Source organism: Scylla paramamosain, chromosome 29, assembly GCF_035594125.1.
Source record: "Scylla paramamosain isolate STU-SP2022 chromosome 29, ASM3559412v1, whole genome shotgun sequence".
NCBI classification, from domain to species: Eukaryota; Metazoa; Arthropoda; class Malacostraca; order Decapoda; family Portunidae; genus Scylla; species Scylla paramamosain.
Window position 1 is genome coordinate 3,381,945 of NC_087179.1, and position 16,151 is coordinate 3,398,095.

Sequence of the window (16,151 nt, forward strand, 5' to 3'; positions counted from 1 at the left end):
TCTTCCCATTTCTCACTTCCTCCCGTTTTTCTCCATCTATTCCATGCTGCTTCTTTTTCCTTTCTTGCTGTTATACATCTCATATTAAACCAGCCTTTTTTTCATTTTCACTTCCTTTGTTTTGATCTTTGGTACATATCTACTGACCCCTTCATTATAAATTTCCATGAATATGTCCCAATTTTCCTGCGTACTGCTTGCCATGAACAGTTGTTTCCATTTAGCCTCTGCAAAATATTCCCTCAACCTGATAAAATCTGCTTTCCTGTAATTATATCTCCCATTCTTGTAAATTTAATTCCTATTTTCTATTGGACCACTGCTTATACTGAATTAAATTAACAGATAGTCACTTTTACCTGGTGGGCACTGATAATTTATTCCTTCGATGATGTTCATTTCCTTTGTAAACATCTTACCTCTTCATTACCCCCAAATCTTGTATTTTCTCCAATCCACTGGGTCATAGTATTTGTCATTATTAAATTTAGAAGCATATATCCCCCATGACTCTTCTATCCCATCTGTGGTCTACTCTTTCCAGCATACCTCCTTGCAATTAAAGTCACCCATAAGTGTTATATTATTACTCTCTGCCAGTATTCTCTCCAAACAGTTACTAGTATCTCTTAACAATAATCTATAATCCTCTTGTGTCCATGCATTCATCTTTGGGGATACATAAGCCACTGCAAAATCTTTTCTTCCTTCTCCTTTCCTTTTTGTTTGAATTCTAATTACTTCTACCATTCCTTCTCCTATTTCAACCTTTTCCACTATTATACTCTTCTTTATAAATAACATGACTCCTCCCCCTTTCTTATTATTTCTATGTTTTATCCACACATTATAATTATTATTACCAATTCTTAAATTTTCTGCTGTCTCGTTTAGTTTAACTTCAGTAATACCCATGATGTTGGGCTGCTTTATCTTAATATAATTATTCAATTCTCGCAAAGTTAATATTAAACTATTTATACTTGTTACATGCCACGGTCCTATTCTTATTTTTCCATACATTATTTACATTTTCTATTCTTTTTTTGTCAGATACCACTTCCTGAGCCTCTCGTCTTTTACCTTCCAATAGAACTTTTTTTCTTCCTTTGTTCTGTTCTTATTTTTTGCCTTTGCTTCTTTTATTAGATTGCTTACCTTGAGTCATTCATGTCCCTCTTTATCCGAACTTTCCTGTATTGCTCTGTCTTGTCCAGTTTCCACGCATTCGATATCACTTCCATGGCTGTTGTTTGTGCCCTAAATTTTACTTTCAGTGGTCGCTCTCCTCCTTCTATATACTTCCCCAGTCTATGTATTTGCTCAATTTCACTTATCCAGTTCTCCCCTTCTCTCTGTATATTTCTTACAATGTCCTCTACTAACTTTTTTTTGTTCTCTTTCCCTCTTGTATCTTACTGGCTCTGTTTCCTCTTTTAATCCATATATAACAATACATTTCTTTTTGTCCACTGTGTCCCTTACCATCGATTCCTTCTGTTTGATCACTTTCACAATTTCCTTACTTAAATCTGTCTTTTCCTTCTTTTGCACTTCTATGATTTCTGTAAAGTTAACTTTTCTTCCTCTTTTTCCTTCCTCCAGATTTGATGTTCACTTTTCATCCCTATCACTTCATTTTCCTGTTTTTTAACAATAACATTGTTTTCCTTCAATTTTGTTTTTAGATCAGCGCATAGTGTTTTCAATTCTTTGTTTTCCTCTTCCAGGTTATGTTGTTTTTTCTGATTTTTTCACTCTTTCAATGAGGTCACTGATCATCCCTTCCATCAAAGCCACTTTCCTTCCTTGCATTTTATCATGCAGTTCATTATCTTCCTCAAATCCTGGGAATGGTGACTCCATTGGCAACATTCTGCTCCTACCTATGGCGTCCACCTTGCTGGAGCTTTTGCTCATTTTATTACATCTGTTATTACTTAAATTTTCTCTTATTTTTTTTTTACTTCTGGAGACAGGACAACTCTACTTGAGCACAGCTCCTATCTGGGAACACATTCTAGGCTTCTAGTGGTGGCCATGGTCAAACAAAATCTTTCTCTGCTGGAGCTTGGATCACTGCTTGTTTACTCGACAACGACGTGTGTGTGTAAGTGTGTTTCTCTCTCTCTCTCTCTCTCTCTCTCTCTCTCTCTCTCTCTCTCTCTCTCTCTCTCTCTCTCTCTCTCTCTCTCTCTCTCTCTCTCTCTCTCTCTCTCTCTCTCTCTCTCTCTCTCTCTCTCTCTCTCTCTCTCTCTGTGTGTGTGTGTGTGTGTGTGTGTGTGTGTGAGAGAGAGAGAGAGAGAGAGAGAGAGAGAGAGAGAGAGAGAGAGAGAGAGAGAGAGAGAGAGAGAGAGAGAGAGAGAGAGAGAGAGAGAATTTTATTATTAATAACAATATTTGTGTGTTGTGCACTACTGCTTCAACTCCACTCCTATAGGCATAGGCTATGCCTATGGGAGTATCTAAACTCCTAGACCCGAGTTTTTATAAGCTCACTCTGAGTGCAACTCAGGCAGTTCCATCTATCCACCAACCACTCCAATCAACCAATCACTCTATGTTGACAATCCAGCTAAGTACTTTGACTTGTCTCAGGTCTGTGTACTGTTAGGTACTTAACTAAACCTTGAGCCCACCCCTAACATCAGGTAAATTCCATAATATATATATCCTGGGCTTGGCACTAGCACATACTGATACCAAGTTCCCAAAGAGCAAGTGAGAGCAAGTGTGAGAGCAAGAACTCAACAAAGATTGAGTTCTCTGCCTGTTCAAACAGCTGCTTGTAACTGCTCACAAGTTGATTTGAAAAAAATACCATTCACTTGTTACTTAAATTATAAGTGACCAGAGGCACTTGTGATCCGAAGTACCATTGTATTACATACAGTTGGTGCTGAAATAGATGACAGAATCATTAGTCAGTGTCAGCATCCAACCACCATTCAACTAGTTTAATCCAGTTGAATGCAAGAATGGAGCAGTGATAATATCTGACATGGCAACTCAAAGACAGACAATGGCCTTTGGCACACTCACACATTAATGGTTTTACAATAGATTTGATAGTTGGGTGATAAGGAGATGCTTTTCATGCATACTCTCCTGAGTTGACTTCCACAAGTCACTGTTACATTTCTTTCCATATCATCCATCATTGGCTACTAAACTGAATATTACTGAAGATGAAATAGCATCTGTTGTTGTCTTCTGCCAATGAATAAAAACATCTAAAACAATTAGTATTACTGGAATTGGAGAGAACTGTACTAGTGGGACAAGAAGTTCAGATGTGACTGAGATCATAACATCATAAAAATTTCAGAGAATCACTACCAAGAAAAGAGGGGTTGTTTTCTTTCAATTCCCTTCTTGTTAGGCAAGAACTACATTCTATTCATCTTTTCATAATGTTCAAGATTTGTTCAATAATTTTCTTTCCTAACCCAGGCCTCGTTTTAAGCTCTGTGATAGACAGTATGGCCATTATCTCTGAACCTCATGACCCACTAGTAAGTATTTCTCTAACTCCAGCAATTCTAATTATTTCTTAGATGTTTTTATTCACTGGCACACAGCAACAACAGATGTTATTACATCACCAATAATATGTGGTTTAGTAGCCACTGGTGAGTTGTATGAGAAGATATGTAACAGCAACTTAAGGAAGTCAAATCAAGAATGTATGCACAAAACATCTTATCACTCAACTGTCAAATCTCTACCAAAACTGTTAATGTGTGAATGTAACCATAACTAGGAATCACAACATGGGAGTTGTCCTTTGTTCATTTAGTCTAGGAGATTTCCCTCTTGTTCGTCTGATGAAATATTGCCCAACTAGCACAACAGCAGAGACCATCCTGATCATGTGGTGCTGATGCAAATACAAATGTTACATCTACATCTCCTGTATGTTACCTAGTGGCATCCTCCGAGGCAGAGTTGTGTGCTTTGGGGAGGAATGACACTGCTAGTGGCTGCTTCAAGCAAGCCCTAGTGTACAGCAAAGGGCCAGTTTAAGACTGTTGGCGTGTCTCTTGTTGGACCTAGTGCTGCTCGAGTGTGTGCACAAAACTAAACAAACTCTAAAAACTTGGTGCTGTGGCATCAATGAGTGATAAAAAGACACTGACATACTCTGGACATCTCTCCAATACCAAGAGACACAGAACACACAGTGACATAATCCTAATATCTATCTCTACGGTAACCAGAGATGCAGAGTGCCTCACTTAAAAACTTTCAGAAATATCAAATTACTTCAGTATATTTCCCATAACAGGTGAAGTCTCCAATTGTAACAATAAATAAACTATAAATAAACTTGTTAATAGTGCTTCAATTAAATCTTTCCTTCAAGCCTATTAATATAATAATTAATATAATAATACCTTTTTAAAATACAATGTGTTTCCTGTTGGCATGATAAACAGCCAAGCAGGGAAACATGAGTGTGTCCAAGACCACTGTCTGTCTTGACTTGCCATGTCAAATATTATCACTACTCTGCTCTCCCACGCAACCGGTGTCGTGCTGAATCTCTCCTGGGTCCAAATTTCTCCCGGGTGACGCCACTGCACATGCACACCACATTGAGGCGACAGGAGCAAAACATCCCCAAGATACTTTATATATTTGTACGCATTATTAACTATTTTTTGAGGTTTTATTGACTAATTAATATTGCAGCAAGGAAACAAGAGTAGAGAGTGATAACAGCACCAAAACTTTCTCCCTGTGCAAGTATCAAGCCCTACCACCATGTTATGTATTTTAGGCATTATCAACATCACTATGAAGTTTTATTGACAAATTAGTAATGTTCCATTGGCTGTGGAATATCTTAAGATAGGAATGCAGCAAGTAAACAAGAGTAGTGAGTGATAACAAAGCACAAAAAATCTCCTTTTGCATATATCAAGTCCTACCACCATGTTCTATGTTTAAAATATTCCACAGACAATAGAGCATTATTAATTTGTCAATAAAACTCCATAACAATGTTGATATGTAAAATACATAAAATATAAAACATGGTGGTAGGATTTGACACTTGCACAGGGAGAAAGTTTTGGTGTCATCACACTAATCTTGTTTACTTGCTGCATTCCTATCCTAAGGCAAGGCGCACACTGAGACGCAGGGCAGCACAGAGCAGGGCAGACGCAGGGCAGAGCAGGGCAGGGCAGCACAGCGCAGCACAGGCGTGGTGCGCACATTGAGAAGCAGGCTGTCGTCCTGTGCGGTAGTGTTGATCATGGCTGTTGCCAAAAATTACTTTGGAAACCTTAGTTCCGGTTCCGACTCAGAAAACGAGTTCGAGAAAGTAATGTTATTATATGACATTTGTAGAGCAAAGAGGTCAGTGTGGAGGAGTGAATACATGGAGAAGAGGAAAACACATGGAGAATTTGCCCATAACTCGTCCTTATAAGTTCCCCTCATATAATCAGGATGACTAGTGTCATACAGCACTCTTTGATGGCCAACAGCCTCTATGAGTTGCTCCGTGGACGACATTGTGAGTACTAAAGAGCGAGTTGCTATCAAGCTGCGCCGCACGTGGCACAGGAAACTGCGTTCGAACGACTGCGTCGCGCAGGCCGACACAGGTCTGCATCTGTGCTGTGCTGTCCTGCGTGTCAATATGCGTGCTTAGGTTTAAACCAGTGAGATGCAGTTTTCTGCCCTGCTCTGTGCTGTGTCGCCTGTGTTGCCTGCGTCTCAATGTGCGCCCGGCCTAACACATCCACATACAATGAAGCAATAGTAATTTGTCAATACAACCTCAAGAAGTAGTAGATAATGCATAAAAATATATATAAAACACCTAGGTGATATTTTAATGCTGTCATCTCGATATGGTGAGCATACACAGTGGTATCACCCAGGAGAAATTTGGACCCAGGAGAGATTTGGTATGACACCAGATCAAATTAGTTGGATGGCACACAGATGCTGACACCAGCTGAAAATTGCATCATCTTTTTTTGGTGATGACTGTAACTAGTAGTAATTAGGCACAATTACTACTAGTTACAGTCTTCTATCACCTGAACTATAACACCTTGTCATGCAATGTCAAGTATGTACCCTAGGAATGCTGCAACACCCACACACACACAGAGAGAGAGAGAGAGAGAGAGAGAGAGAGAGAGAGAGAGAGAGAGAGAGAGAGAGAGAGAGAGAGAGAGAGAGAGAGAGAGAGAGAGAGAGAGAGAGAGAGAGAGAGAGCTTGTCCAGCTGAGAATGTGTGTTGTGCTGTCTGTTTGTGTGAGCTGTGCTGCATATAGTTTTACAAGGATAGAATACTCCCACCACACTGATCATTTCATGTCTAGAGCAGAAAATAAATGAAAGCCACACTAAATAGAATGACAATTGTGGTAAAATGACAATGAAAGGGGCCATCAAAGGGACTAAGAATTATTTTGTTACTGTTCTTTTTAACAGGCTCAATACTTACATGAAATCTATATACTGTAAATACAGTCAGCCAACATCATTCATGGATTCAATCATTTCCAGATAAATATTAAAAGGAAGATGCGTGTGGATTTTTCACAAATTGCAACCAACTGAAATCTTGAGTACATTTCAGTTCACCATTGACACACATGGCGGTGGTGGAGCTGACAGGATGTGTTTCCTAGTGCTCTACATGTAGAAGGAAGGAATAACACAAATTGCTCATGGTGGAACAAGCTATGATATGAAGACTCAGGAATACCTAGGTGGTAAATAGGAAGGGGAGAAACAGTATGTGAGTATAGTTATCCTATCTCTAGGAGTTTGGTTGGTTTGTTTACACTTTGGACAAATATGGCAGAGGGTGGCACCCCAAAAGAACAGGGGTCCTTTGAAAGTTTTATTGGTGAGGAAAGAGAACTAAATTATAGATTGCAGTGTAGAAAAAATTTATTTATGGAAGAAATGATGGATATGTTATTGGAGAGAATAGACATTAGAGGCACACCAGAAGGAGATAAGTGAGGAGTTGGTGATTACTACAGCAAAGTTGATTGAGATGGAAGATAAAAATGAGAAGTTAAAGATGGAAAATGACTGTTTAAAGAAACAAATAAAGGAAAAAATAGAAACTGTTCAGAAAGGAAATGAGGAAATGAAGACAAGTGTAAAGGATGTAGAAATGAGGCAAAATAAGTTAAATGAATGTAAATTTGAAGAAGAATCACTAAAGAAAATAATAGAACAACAAGAAAATGAGAAACAAAACCTGAGACAAAAAGTGGTAAATGTTATTAAAGAAGAGAAAAAGATAGTGAGAGACACTGTAGAAAAATATAAACAAGTAATTATATTTGTTTTTTGCAAGCAATACAAAATAAGAAGAGAGGATTCCCAAAATAGGTGCTTATGACAATACAGAAAGAAAACACTTTCCCTTTCACCAAGAAACCACCAGGAGCTGGGCTGACACTCACAAGCTTTCAGCTGTGAGTCAGTGTACCACCAAGTTACTCAACCTTTCTTTCTGTGGAAAGCCAACTTTGTAAAAGGTGGTTTTGAACCTATTGAACCTATCATCTACCTTTAGACCTTCAGGAAAATTTAACAATTTTTAACCTTTATCTGAAGACATGAAATCTCTCCTATCCTCTTTCATGAGGGCTGTCACTGACTGAATGCGTCTTTAATGTAGGTCAACCATTCTCTCTTCAGCCTTGCAATGTTTTCCCCCTTTTCCTTCATCCCAAATGCTCTTTCTCTCCTCATCAGTCACTAAGATGGTTCTGGAGTTGAGTAAGTTGAAGAGAGATTAGGAATGTTGGAAATTCCTACCCTTGAAAATATGAGAGAGAGAGAGAGAGAGAGAGAGAGAGAGAGAGAGAGAGAGAGAGAGAGAGAGAGAGAGAGAGAGAGAGAGAGAGAGAGAGAGAGAGAGAGAGAGAGAGAGAGAGAGAGAGAGAGAGAGAGAGAGAGAGAGAGAGAGAGAGAGAGAGAGAGAGAGAGAGAGAGAGAGAGAGAGAGAGAGAGAGAGAGAGAGAGAGAGAGAGAGAGAGAGAGAGAGAGAGAGAGGATTTAATAAACATCTATAGAATGATAAATGGTATGGAAAATGTGGACAAAGAATGTTTTATAAATTTAGACACACAAAGTATAGAGGGACACAGTAAGAAGTTGAAGAAAGTTAATTGTAGAAGAGACATCAACAAGTATAGTTTTCCTCACAGAAGTGTGAACAAATGGAAAGAACTCAGTGAAGATGTTGTGAGTGCCAAAACTTTCCATGCTTTTAAGACCAAACCGGATAGATAGAGAGGCAGGATACTATGAGATTACTCCCCTCCTGTAAATTACTCTCTCTCTCTCTCTCTCTCTCTCTCTCTCTCTCTCTCTCTCTCTCTCTCTCTCTCTCTCTCTCTCTCTCTCTCACAGGAAGTAAGGAAGGAGTAAATGGGTATTTTCAAAGTGAACTGGGAGTATCATCTCACATACAAACTTAAGTACCTATATACCAGGGGACAAGGTGTCTACATACACACATTCAAATTCAAAAGTATTCCATCACATATTTGTTGTAGGAGAGAGAGAACCTGTGCAAATCCTTGCAAAGGTGTCCTCACTGTCCTCACTACACAGAGTTAGAAAAACATGAGGCATCAGGCCTCTAGTATTTCTTTTCATCCCAATCACAACTCAGTTACTTAAATCAATCCCAAAACAGGAGAGGTGACAAATTTATCACTAAAGATGGATAATAATATCCAGTGTTGGAATGAAACCCTTGCTGGGATATCACCATAATTTTTGCACTACAGTGAGGTAGTGACTGAAGGGCCAGAGAATGGAAATATCAAACCTTACCCAAGTTTATGTCCTGTTGAAGGAGAATAATTTTTTGACAATACCCTGAATAAAGTTAGCTTTAGGCAATGGATGTCTCACTGAACAAAGCCCTCAACAAACCAACTTACCTCTTAGAACCATCAAATAAACTGACTAACTTTTCTTCCTCATTCAATTTGGTTTATAAAGAAATTACTGTACTTAATTTTGCTATAAAAAAAAAAAAATAGCTCAAATCAAGACAGAGTTCCTTTGTTTTTAATATTAATGGCTTGAGTTCAGAATTATAAGAAGTGACAGACACACCCTGTAAGCCTTAGGAGAAGCATCACACAATGGTTATTATGAACCTTAATACAAATCAAATCAAGAAATATTACACCAACTTTGTTTTATCTCTCACTGCCTTGAAAATCCTCCTCTAGTCATACATTCATTAAAGTGTGTTTCCCTATCAGAGCTAGGGAAGGTAAGTAACCTACCGGCAACACTGAAGAATTGGTGCAAGGATGTCCAAATGATCCACTTCAGCATCCCCAAAACTGAAGGAACAAATAAGAGTGTTAGTATAAGGAAAGAAGCATTCTTCCAAAAGCCTCTGCAAAAGCCTCTGCATATCTATTTTAATTAGTATATTCCAAGGAAAGCTAATTTAAATTTCTTATATATGTAATCTTTGCACTGGTTTCATTATATATGGTGTGGTGAACAAAAATAGCCTCTGCAAAAGCCTCTGCATATCTATTTTAATTAGTATATTCCAAGGAAAGCTAATTTAAATTTCTTATATATGTAATCTTTGCACTGGTTTCATTATATATGGTGTGGTGAACAAAAATAGTGAAACACTTGATCTTTAGTAAAATTTTCCTTTTTAATGTAAGAAAGGTACTGTGGCCAAGAACTACAAAAACTTATATATATATATATATATATATATATATATATATATATATATATATATATATATATATATATATATATATATATATATATATATATATATATATATATATATATATATAAGCCCACCAAAGTGTCAATCCCTAAAGGAAAAGGGTCAAAAGGATTATCCAAAGTTGGAGAAATTTCTTGAGATCTTAAAAAAATCCAAATCATACATATGCTAGGAGTTCCATAGTTTACCAATGAAGGGGATTAAAGATTGTGAATACTGGTCAATCCCTGCATTAGAGAGGTGGACAGAATAGAGTTAAAAGAAAATAGAAAGTCTTGTGCAGCAATGCTGGAGGTGGAGAGGCATGCAGTTAGCAAGATCAGAAAACCTGTTAGTATTCAAGTAGCAGTAGATAGAAAAGATACAACATTGTTGCAAAACCTGTTAGTATTCAAGTAGCAGTAGATAGAAAAGATACAACATTGTGGCAAAACCTGTTAGTATTCAAGTAGCAGTAGATAGAAAAGATACAACATTGTGGCAAAGTGATATGCTAGACAGTCAGTCAGAGGAGAGGAGCTGATTAGACAAAATGCTTTTGATTCCACCCTGTTCAGCCAAGAGTGGAACCCCCGACATATGTGAAGCATACTCCACACATAGGCAGATAAGGCATAAGTACAGAATTAATAGCTTGGAGGGGGGAGGTTGGATATTAGGTGAGAACAATAGTGGAGACAACTCAGAAGCCTTACTTCATAATATAAGCTGTTCTGGCTAGACATGAAAAGTGGTTTCCATTTTAGATTATTAGTATAGGACTGACTGAGGAAATTCAGTGTATAAGAGGGGGACAGCTGTGTGTCATTGAAGAAAAGGGGATGGCTATCTGGAAGGTTGTTTTGGTTTGTTTTTGAAGCATTAAACAACAGTAAGTTTGGCTTGCCCCAATCAGAAATTTTTGAAAGATCAGAAGTCAAGAGTTCTGTAGCTTTCCTGTGTGAGATGTTTAATTCTTGAAGTTTTTGAAAAGATGGTGTCATCAACACATTAATAGGTAGGACAATAAGTTTGGCTTTGACCATTAATGAACAATAGAGAGTGGGTGACAAGATAGAACCTTGAGGAACATCACTGTTAACAGACTTGGGAGAAAAATAGTGGCCATCTACCAAAGCACTAACAGAACAGTCAGAAAGGAAATTTTAAATAGAGTTAGAGAAAGGATAGAATCTGCAGGAGGGTAGTTTGGAAATTAAAGCTTTGTGCCAGACTCTATAAGATGCTTTTGATAGTCTTAAGGCAACAGCAAAAATTCCATCAAAACCCCTAAAGGAGGAAGAGCAAAATGCAGCAGGAAAAACCAGAATTTACTGGGTGGTGAAAAAACCTAGAGGTGGAAAGAAAGAGACTGACTGCCTCTACCAACTGTCACAACAGACTGTCTGCTGTAGAACAGAACACTCCAGGCCTACAGCATTGTCATAGACTGAGAGGTGTGACAATGTGGTGTCATATAAGCTTGGCCACACTTAACTGTGCCCTCCAGTGACATAAAAGAAAAAAAGGAACAAAACAAATTACACAAAAGTATTTTAAAAATGGTAATAAAAATCATACATGTAAATTACAGAGTTCATACAGTAAATGGTTTGGCAGCGGCAGAGTGAGGAACATACGTATATGTAACTTTTGCCTTACTGCTGCCTTGTGTGCCAAGCTCACTAAGGCTGTAGATGGGTGTGGCATGAATCAAATGATGCTCTCCATCTCTCTCTCTCTCTCTCTCTCTCTCTCTCTCTCTCTCTCTCTCTCTCTCTCTCTCTCTCTCTCTCTGTGTGTGTGTGTGTGTGTGTGTGTGTGTGTGTGTGTGTGTGTGTGTGTGTGTGTGTGTGTGTGTGTGTGTGTGAGAGAGAGAGAGAGAGAGAGAGAGAGAGAGAGAGAGAGAGAGAGAGAGAGAGAGAGAGAGAGAGAGAGAGAGAGAGAGAGAGAGAGAGAGAGAGAGAGAGAGAGAGAGAGAGCCACCTTGTATCCAATTTGGAAACACTTAGCTGCCATACAAGCCATGTAGATAAAGAGAGAAGTTGGTATCAGATATAGCCATTAGCAGGCCCTCAGTGAACAAAGGTGGAGTCAGCTATAGCCGATAGCAGGGCTGTACTGGTTAATTTGTAGCACTCAATCACTCTCATTATATTTGCCTCACTTGTGTATGCTCTTTCAGCCACTTTTCAAGCATTCTATAGCATATCCATCCAAGCCTGCAATTTTCCTTTTCCTCATTTTCCTTACAGGCTCTCGTACTTCCTCTGCCTTGATTAGCATCATGTTTAACTCTCCTTATGCATTGACTATTTCTTTCTCCAACTGCAGCAATTACGGCTCCATCTTCCTCCTCTTCATTCAACAATCCTTTTGCAGACTGCATCCTTCTCATTTATCACTGTCACATCACCTGCCTTTGCAGTCTCTTCATTCCCAGATGTTTCTTTCCTTGTCTTCTTTACTTTTTTCCAGAATATTTCTTTAGAGGGATCAAAAGTCAGGCATTCTGTGACTTCCTTGTTTACTTTCTGAAGGGTTGGACATTAATGAAAAGATGTAGAAAAGTGTATCATCAGTGTAGGAGTGGATTGGACAAGCAGTTTGGTTTACAAGATCACTGATGAATAATAGGAAGGGAGTGGGTAACAAGACAGAGCCCTGAAGAACACCACTATTAATAGATTTAGGAGAAGAACAGTGACCATTTACCACAGCAGCAATAGAACAGTCAGAAAGGAAACCTCAGAGGAAGTTACAGAGAGAGAGATAGAAGCTGTAGGAGGTTAGTTTGGAAATCAGAGCTTTATGCCAGACTTTATCAAAAGTCTTTTGATATATTTAAAGCAACAGCAAAAGTTTCACCAAAATCCCTAAAAGAGGATGACCAAGACTCACTAAGGAAAGCCAGATCACCAGTTGAGCAGCCTTGGTGGAAACCATACTGGTGATCAAATAGAAGGTTGTGAAGTGATAGATTTTAAAAATCTTGTTGAGGATAGATTAAAAACTTAGAATAGGCAGGAAATTAAAGCAATAGGGTGGCAGTTTGAGGGATTAGAATGGTAACCCTTTTTAGGAACAGGATGAATGTAGGGAAACTTCCAGCAAGAAGGAAAGGGATATGTTAATAGACAGAGTTGGAAGCATGGAGGCACAGTTTTAGAGAACAATAGGAGAGACCCATCCAGTCCATAAGCTTTCCGAGGGTTTAGGCCAGCGAGAGCATGGAAAACATCATCTAGGTCATAGAGGATAGCAAAGTTAAAGGCTAGTTTACCAGGATAGTCAGTGAAGGAAAGAAAAGCCAAAGCTGGTGGTGAACATTGAGGTCTCCAAGAATGGAGATCTCTGGAAAAGGGAAGAGACTCAAAATGTGCTGCACTTCGGAAGTTAAATAAAATAGTCAAAGAATTTCTTATAGTAAGAGGAATTAGGTGAGATATACTATACACCACAGATAAATTTAGTTTGAGAGTAACTCTGTAGTCATAGCCAATTGGTAGAAAATTCAGAAGATTCAAGAGAGTGGGCATGAGAGCAGGTTAAGTCGTTGTGCACATAGACACAACATCCAGCTTTGGACTAAAAATGAGGATTGAAAAAGTAGGAGGAAACAGAAAAGAGGCTAGTCAGTTGTCAGACACCTGTGTTTCAGTGAGGAAAAGAAGATGAGGTTTAGTAGAGGAGAGGTGGTGGTGTACAGATTAAAAATTATATCTAAGGCTGCAAATGTTGCAGAAATTAATGATGGAAAAGTTGAGAGGGGTGTCAAGATATTTAGGGTCCCCTCACCAGATGTGGATTCCAAGGCTGGTGCAGGAGTCACCATATTTAATTTATAATTTTGAGCAAAGGGTGTGTGTGTGTAATTAGGTGCATGTACTTTTGTGTGAAGGAAGAGAGTTGCCTTTTAGAGACAGTGTGCTGAGTATCCTTCATAGGCAGTTGATAATGACATTGTATATCAGGCAGCATCAGTGCAATGCTCTGCTACTGCAACTGCCTTGGAGAATGTCTTAGTGGCTCCTAGCTGACATTTTTTTTCTCAAACAGTCTGAGAGTGAGTGACCTTGATGTAGTCTCATTGTTCCCTACACATAAAATATGGAAAATCTCAAGCACTCTACAAAAGAATAGCTGGGAAGCATTGTGTCCCTCTACAAGTCAGGGATTGTAAGACTGGCAGAACAAACAGTTCAAAAGTTGATTAAGCACTTCAAGGATGGTGGCACTTTATCTGGATTTATCTGAACATAAATACTGTTCTGGAAGGCTAATAAAAACTACTCAACAGACTGCAAAACATAATCCAACAGAGAGTCAAGGTTAACCGATGGATTTCAGGAGGTGAAATAAAAGAAAATAACCTCTTACTGTTGGCTGATGTCTCCAAAAGGACAGTGCAGCACATCCTGCATAATAAGCTATGTTATCACAGCTATAGCTGTAACTCAGCAGCAAGTGAAGAACAGGACTGCTTTTTTGCCAGAAATATTCAGAGTGGGATGCAGCAAAGTGGCAGCAGGGACTGCAGAGTGATGAATCACTTTTTTCTGCGGGTGGAAACAGGTGGGAATGTGTACTATTGCAGTGACAGCTACCTGATTGACCCTCGCTATGTAAGGCAGACAAAAAAATTCCCTGACAGTGTAATGGTCTAAGGTGCATTTGGGTATCATGATCAAGGAAATTAAGTTGTGCTGCCAAACTATGAAAGCCCTAATAAACACACACCTGGAACTTTTGTGTGACCACTTGCCTGTGTGTTTTGAGGCTTGCCAGACTGACATTTTTGTGCAGGACGGGGAACCATGTCACACTGCCTGTGATGGCAGTGGTTATGAGACTGTCAAGTGGAATTTATTGAAGAATGACCTGGAATTTCTCCAGAAATGAACCTGACTGAAAATCTGTAGGCCATCATGAAAAAGGGATCTAATGCAGCATGAAATATGCTCCATCCCACAACTGATTGAAGCAGTGCAACGGGTGTGGAGGAATATCAACCCACAAAATCTTAGTAGATTCTGTCACAAAACATCTCAAGGAGTGTCTAAAGAATAAAGGAAGACCTCTGAAGCAGTAACCATTTTTAAGTACCCAATATATTACTGTTAGGTACTATTTGATACTGCTTACAGTTGTGTTTGGCCTGTACAAACTTTTGGCAGACTGTATGTAGTACTCACTTAATTTCAAGTACTAAAAGACAAAGCAAAAGCTGCTGTTTATTGCTAATTTATAGCTTCTATAAATATTTCCTTTGCTGTTACTATATTTTATTGTGTATATTGTGCTTTGGCATATATCATGCACCTTAAAAGTACTAGACTCATTTTGGAGAGAGAGAGAGAGAGAGAGAGAGAGAGAGAGAGAGAGAGAGAGAGAGAGAGAGAGAGAGAGAGAGAGAGAGAGAGAGAGAGAGAGAGAGAGAGAGAGAAATGGGGGTTTAACATGCCTACAATTCACTAAGTATGGCTAACCTTATTTTCCTATGCAGCACTATATAATGGGTACTAAGCATAACAAATTATGTTTATTATAACTTCTTACTGCCATTAGCCTCAATTTTGCTTGAGTTATGGTATGTGTAACTGTTAAAGATTACCATAGCTGGCTGGTCATATTAACAGTGTGACCAGGCCATAAGTGCCACTATATATATCCAATAATTACTTCTTGTCTGCTCTTGATTTTGATGCTACAGGTGGCTTAGGATTATTCCTGAGCTTGGCCTTTGTATCGGCAGGTCCTGTAAAGGCTCACCAGCACAATGAAGTCCCTTCATAGTTCACAATAGTCAGACAGTTAGAAAACTTTATGAAAGGTATTGAAAACATAATGCATGTGTCCTTCCATCCTGTTATCTTTGTTTTTACCAGAGCACAATGCATTAGTGATTTTTTTGGTGGTTGGAGATGTTTCACACAGCAGGAACTGATATATCAATAAAATTTTTTTCTTTTTTTAATTGCTCAAGAATTGTTAGGATTGATGTAATTCAGGTAAAGAGAGGAGAGAATCAGTGTGCCAAGGCAGTGGGAGAGAAAAAGCTACAAGGAAATTGTAAGAGTGCCGAGTCTGAGGACTTTAAAAAGTTGGAGATAAAGAAAACTGATCTGTGTAAAATAATAGCCAAAGATTTTGTCATGGAATTTGATGGTACCAAGTAGGTGGTGGAGTGGTTTCTGAAGGGAGACCCACTAATTTTAAAGAATAAAGTGGGTTGTCATGAGCATACAATGAACAAGTCTGTATGAGAAGAATTTGACAGGGAAGTGGAGAGATGGATTGCCTGGGACATACTGGAGCCATAGGAGAAAGACATAGAAAGTGGAGTGTTGCCCTTGATGCCAGTAGTACAGCTGAAAAAAAAAACAAAGTGCAACCC

General features: G+C 38.7%; 1 protein-coding gene across 6 annotated transcripts in view; it reads right to left on the bottom strand.

Annotated features, from left to right (window-relative positions):
• LOC135115178 (glycosaminoglycan xylosylkinase-like) overlaps positions 1-16,151 on the bottom strand; it is a 183,227-nt gene that overhangs the window by 19,574 nt on the left and 147,502 nt on the right. For 5 of the 6 annotated variants that reach the window (XM_064031681.1, XM_064031678.1, XM_064031679.1 and 2 more), the window contains one exon: positions 9,300-9,359. In XM_064031681.1, coding sequence (XP_063887751.1) covers positions 9,300-9,359 — 60 coding nt within the window. Of the gene's footprint in view, positions 1-9,299; positions 9,360-14,134; positions 14,314-16,151 lie in introns of all 6 variants that reach the window. The other variant, XR_010275840.1, reaches the window with a different exon arrangement.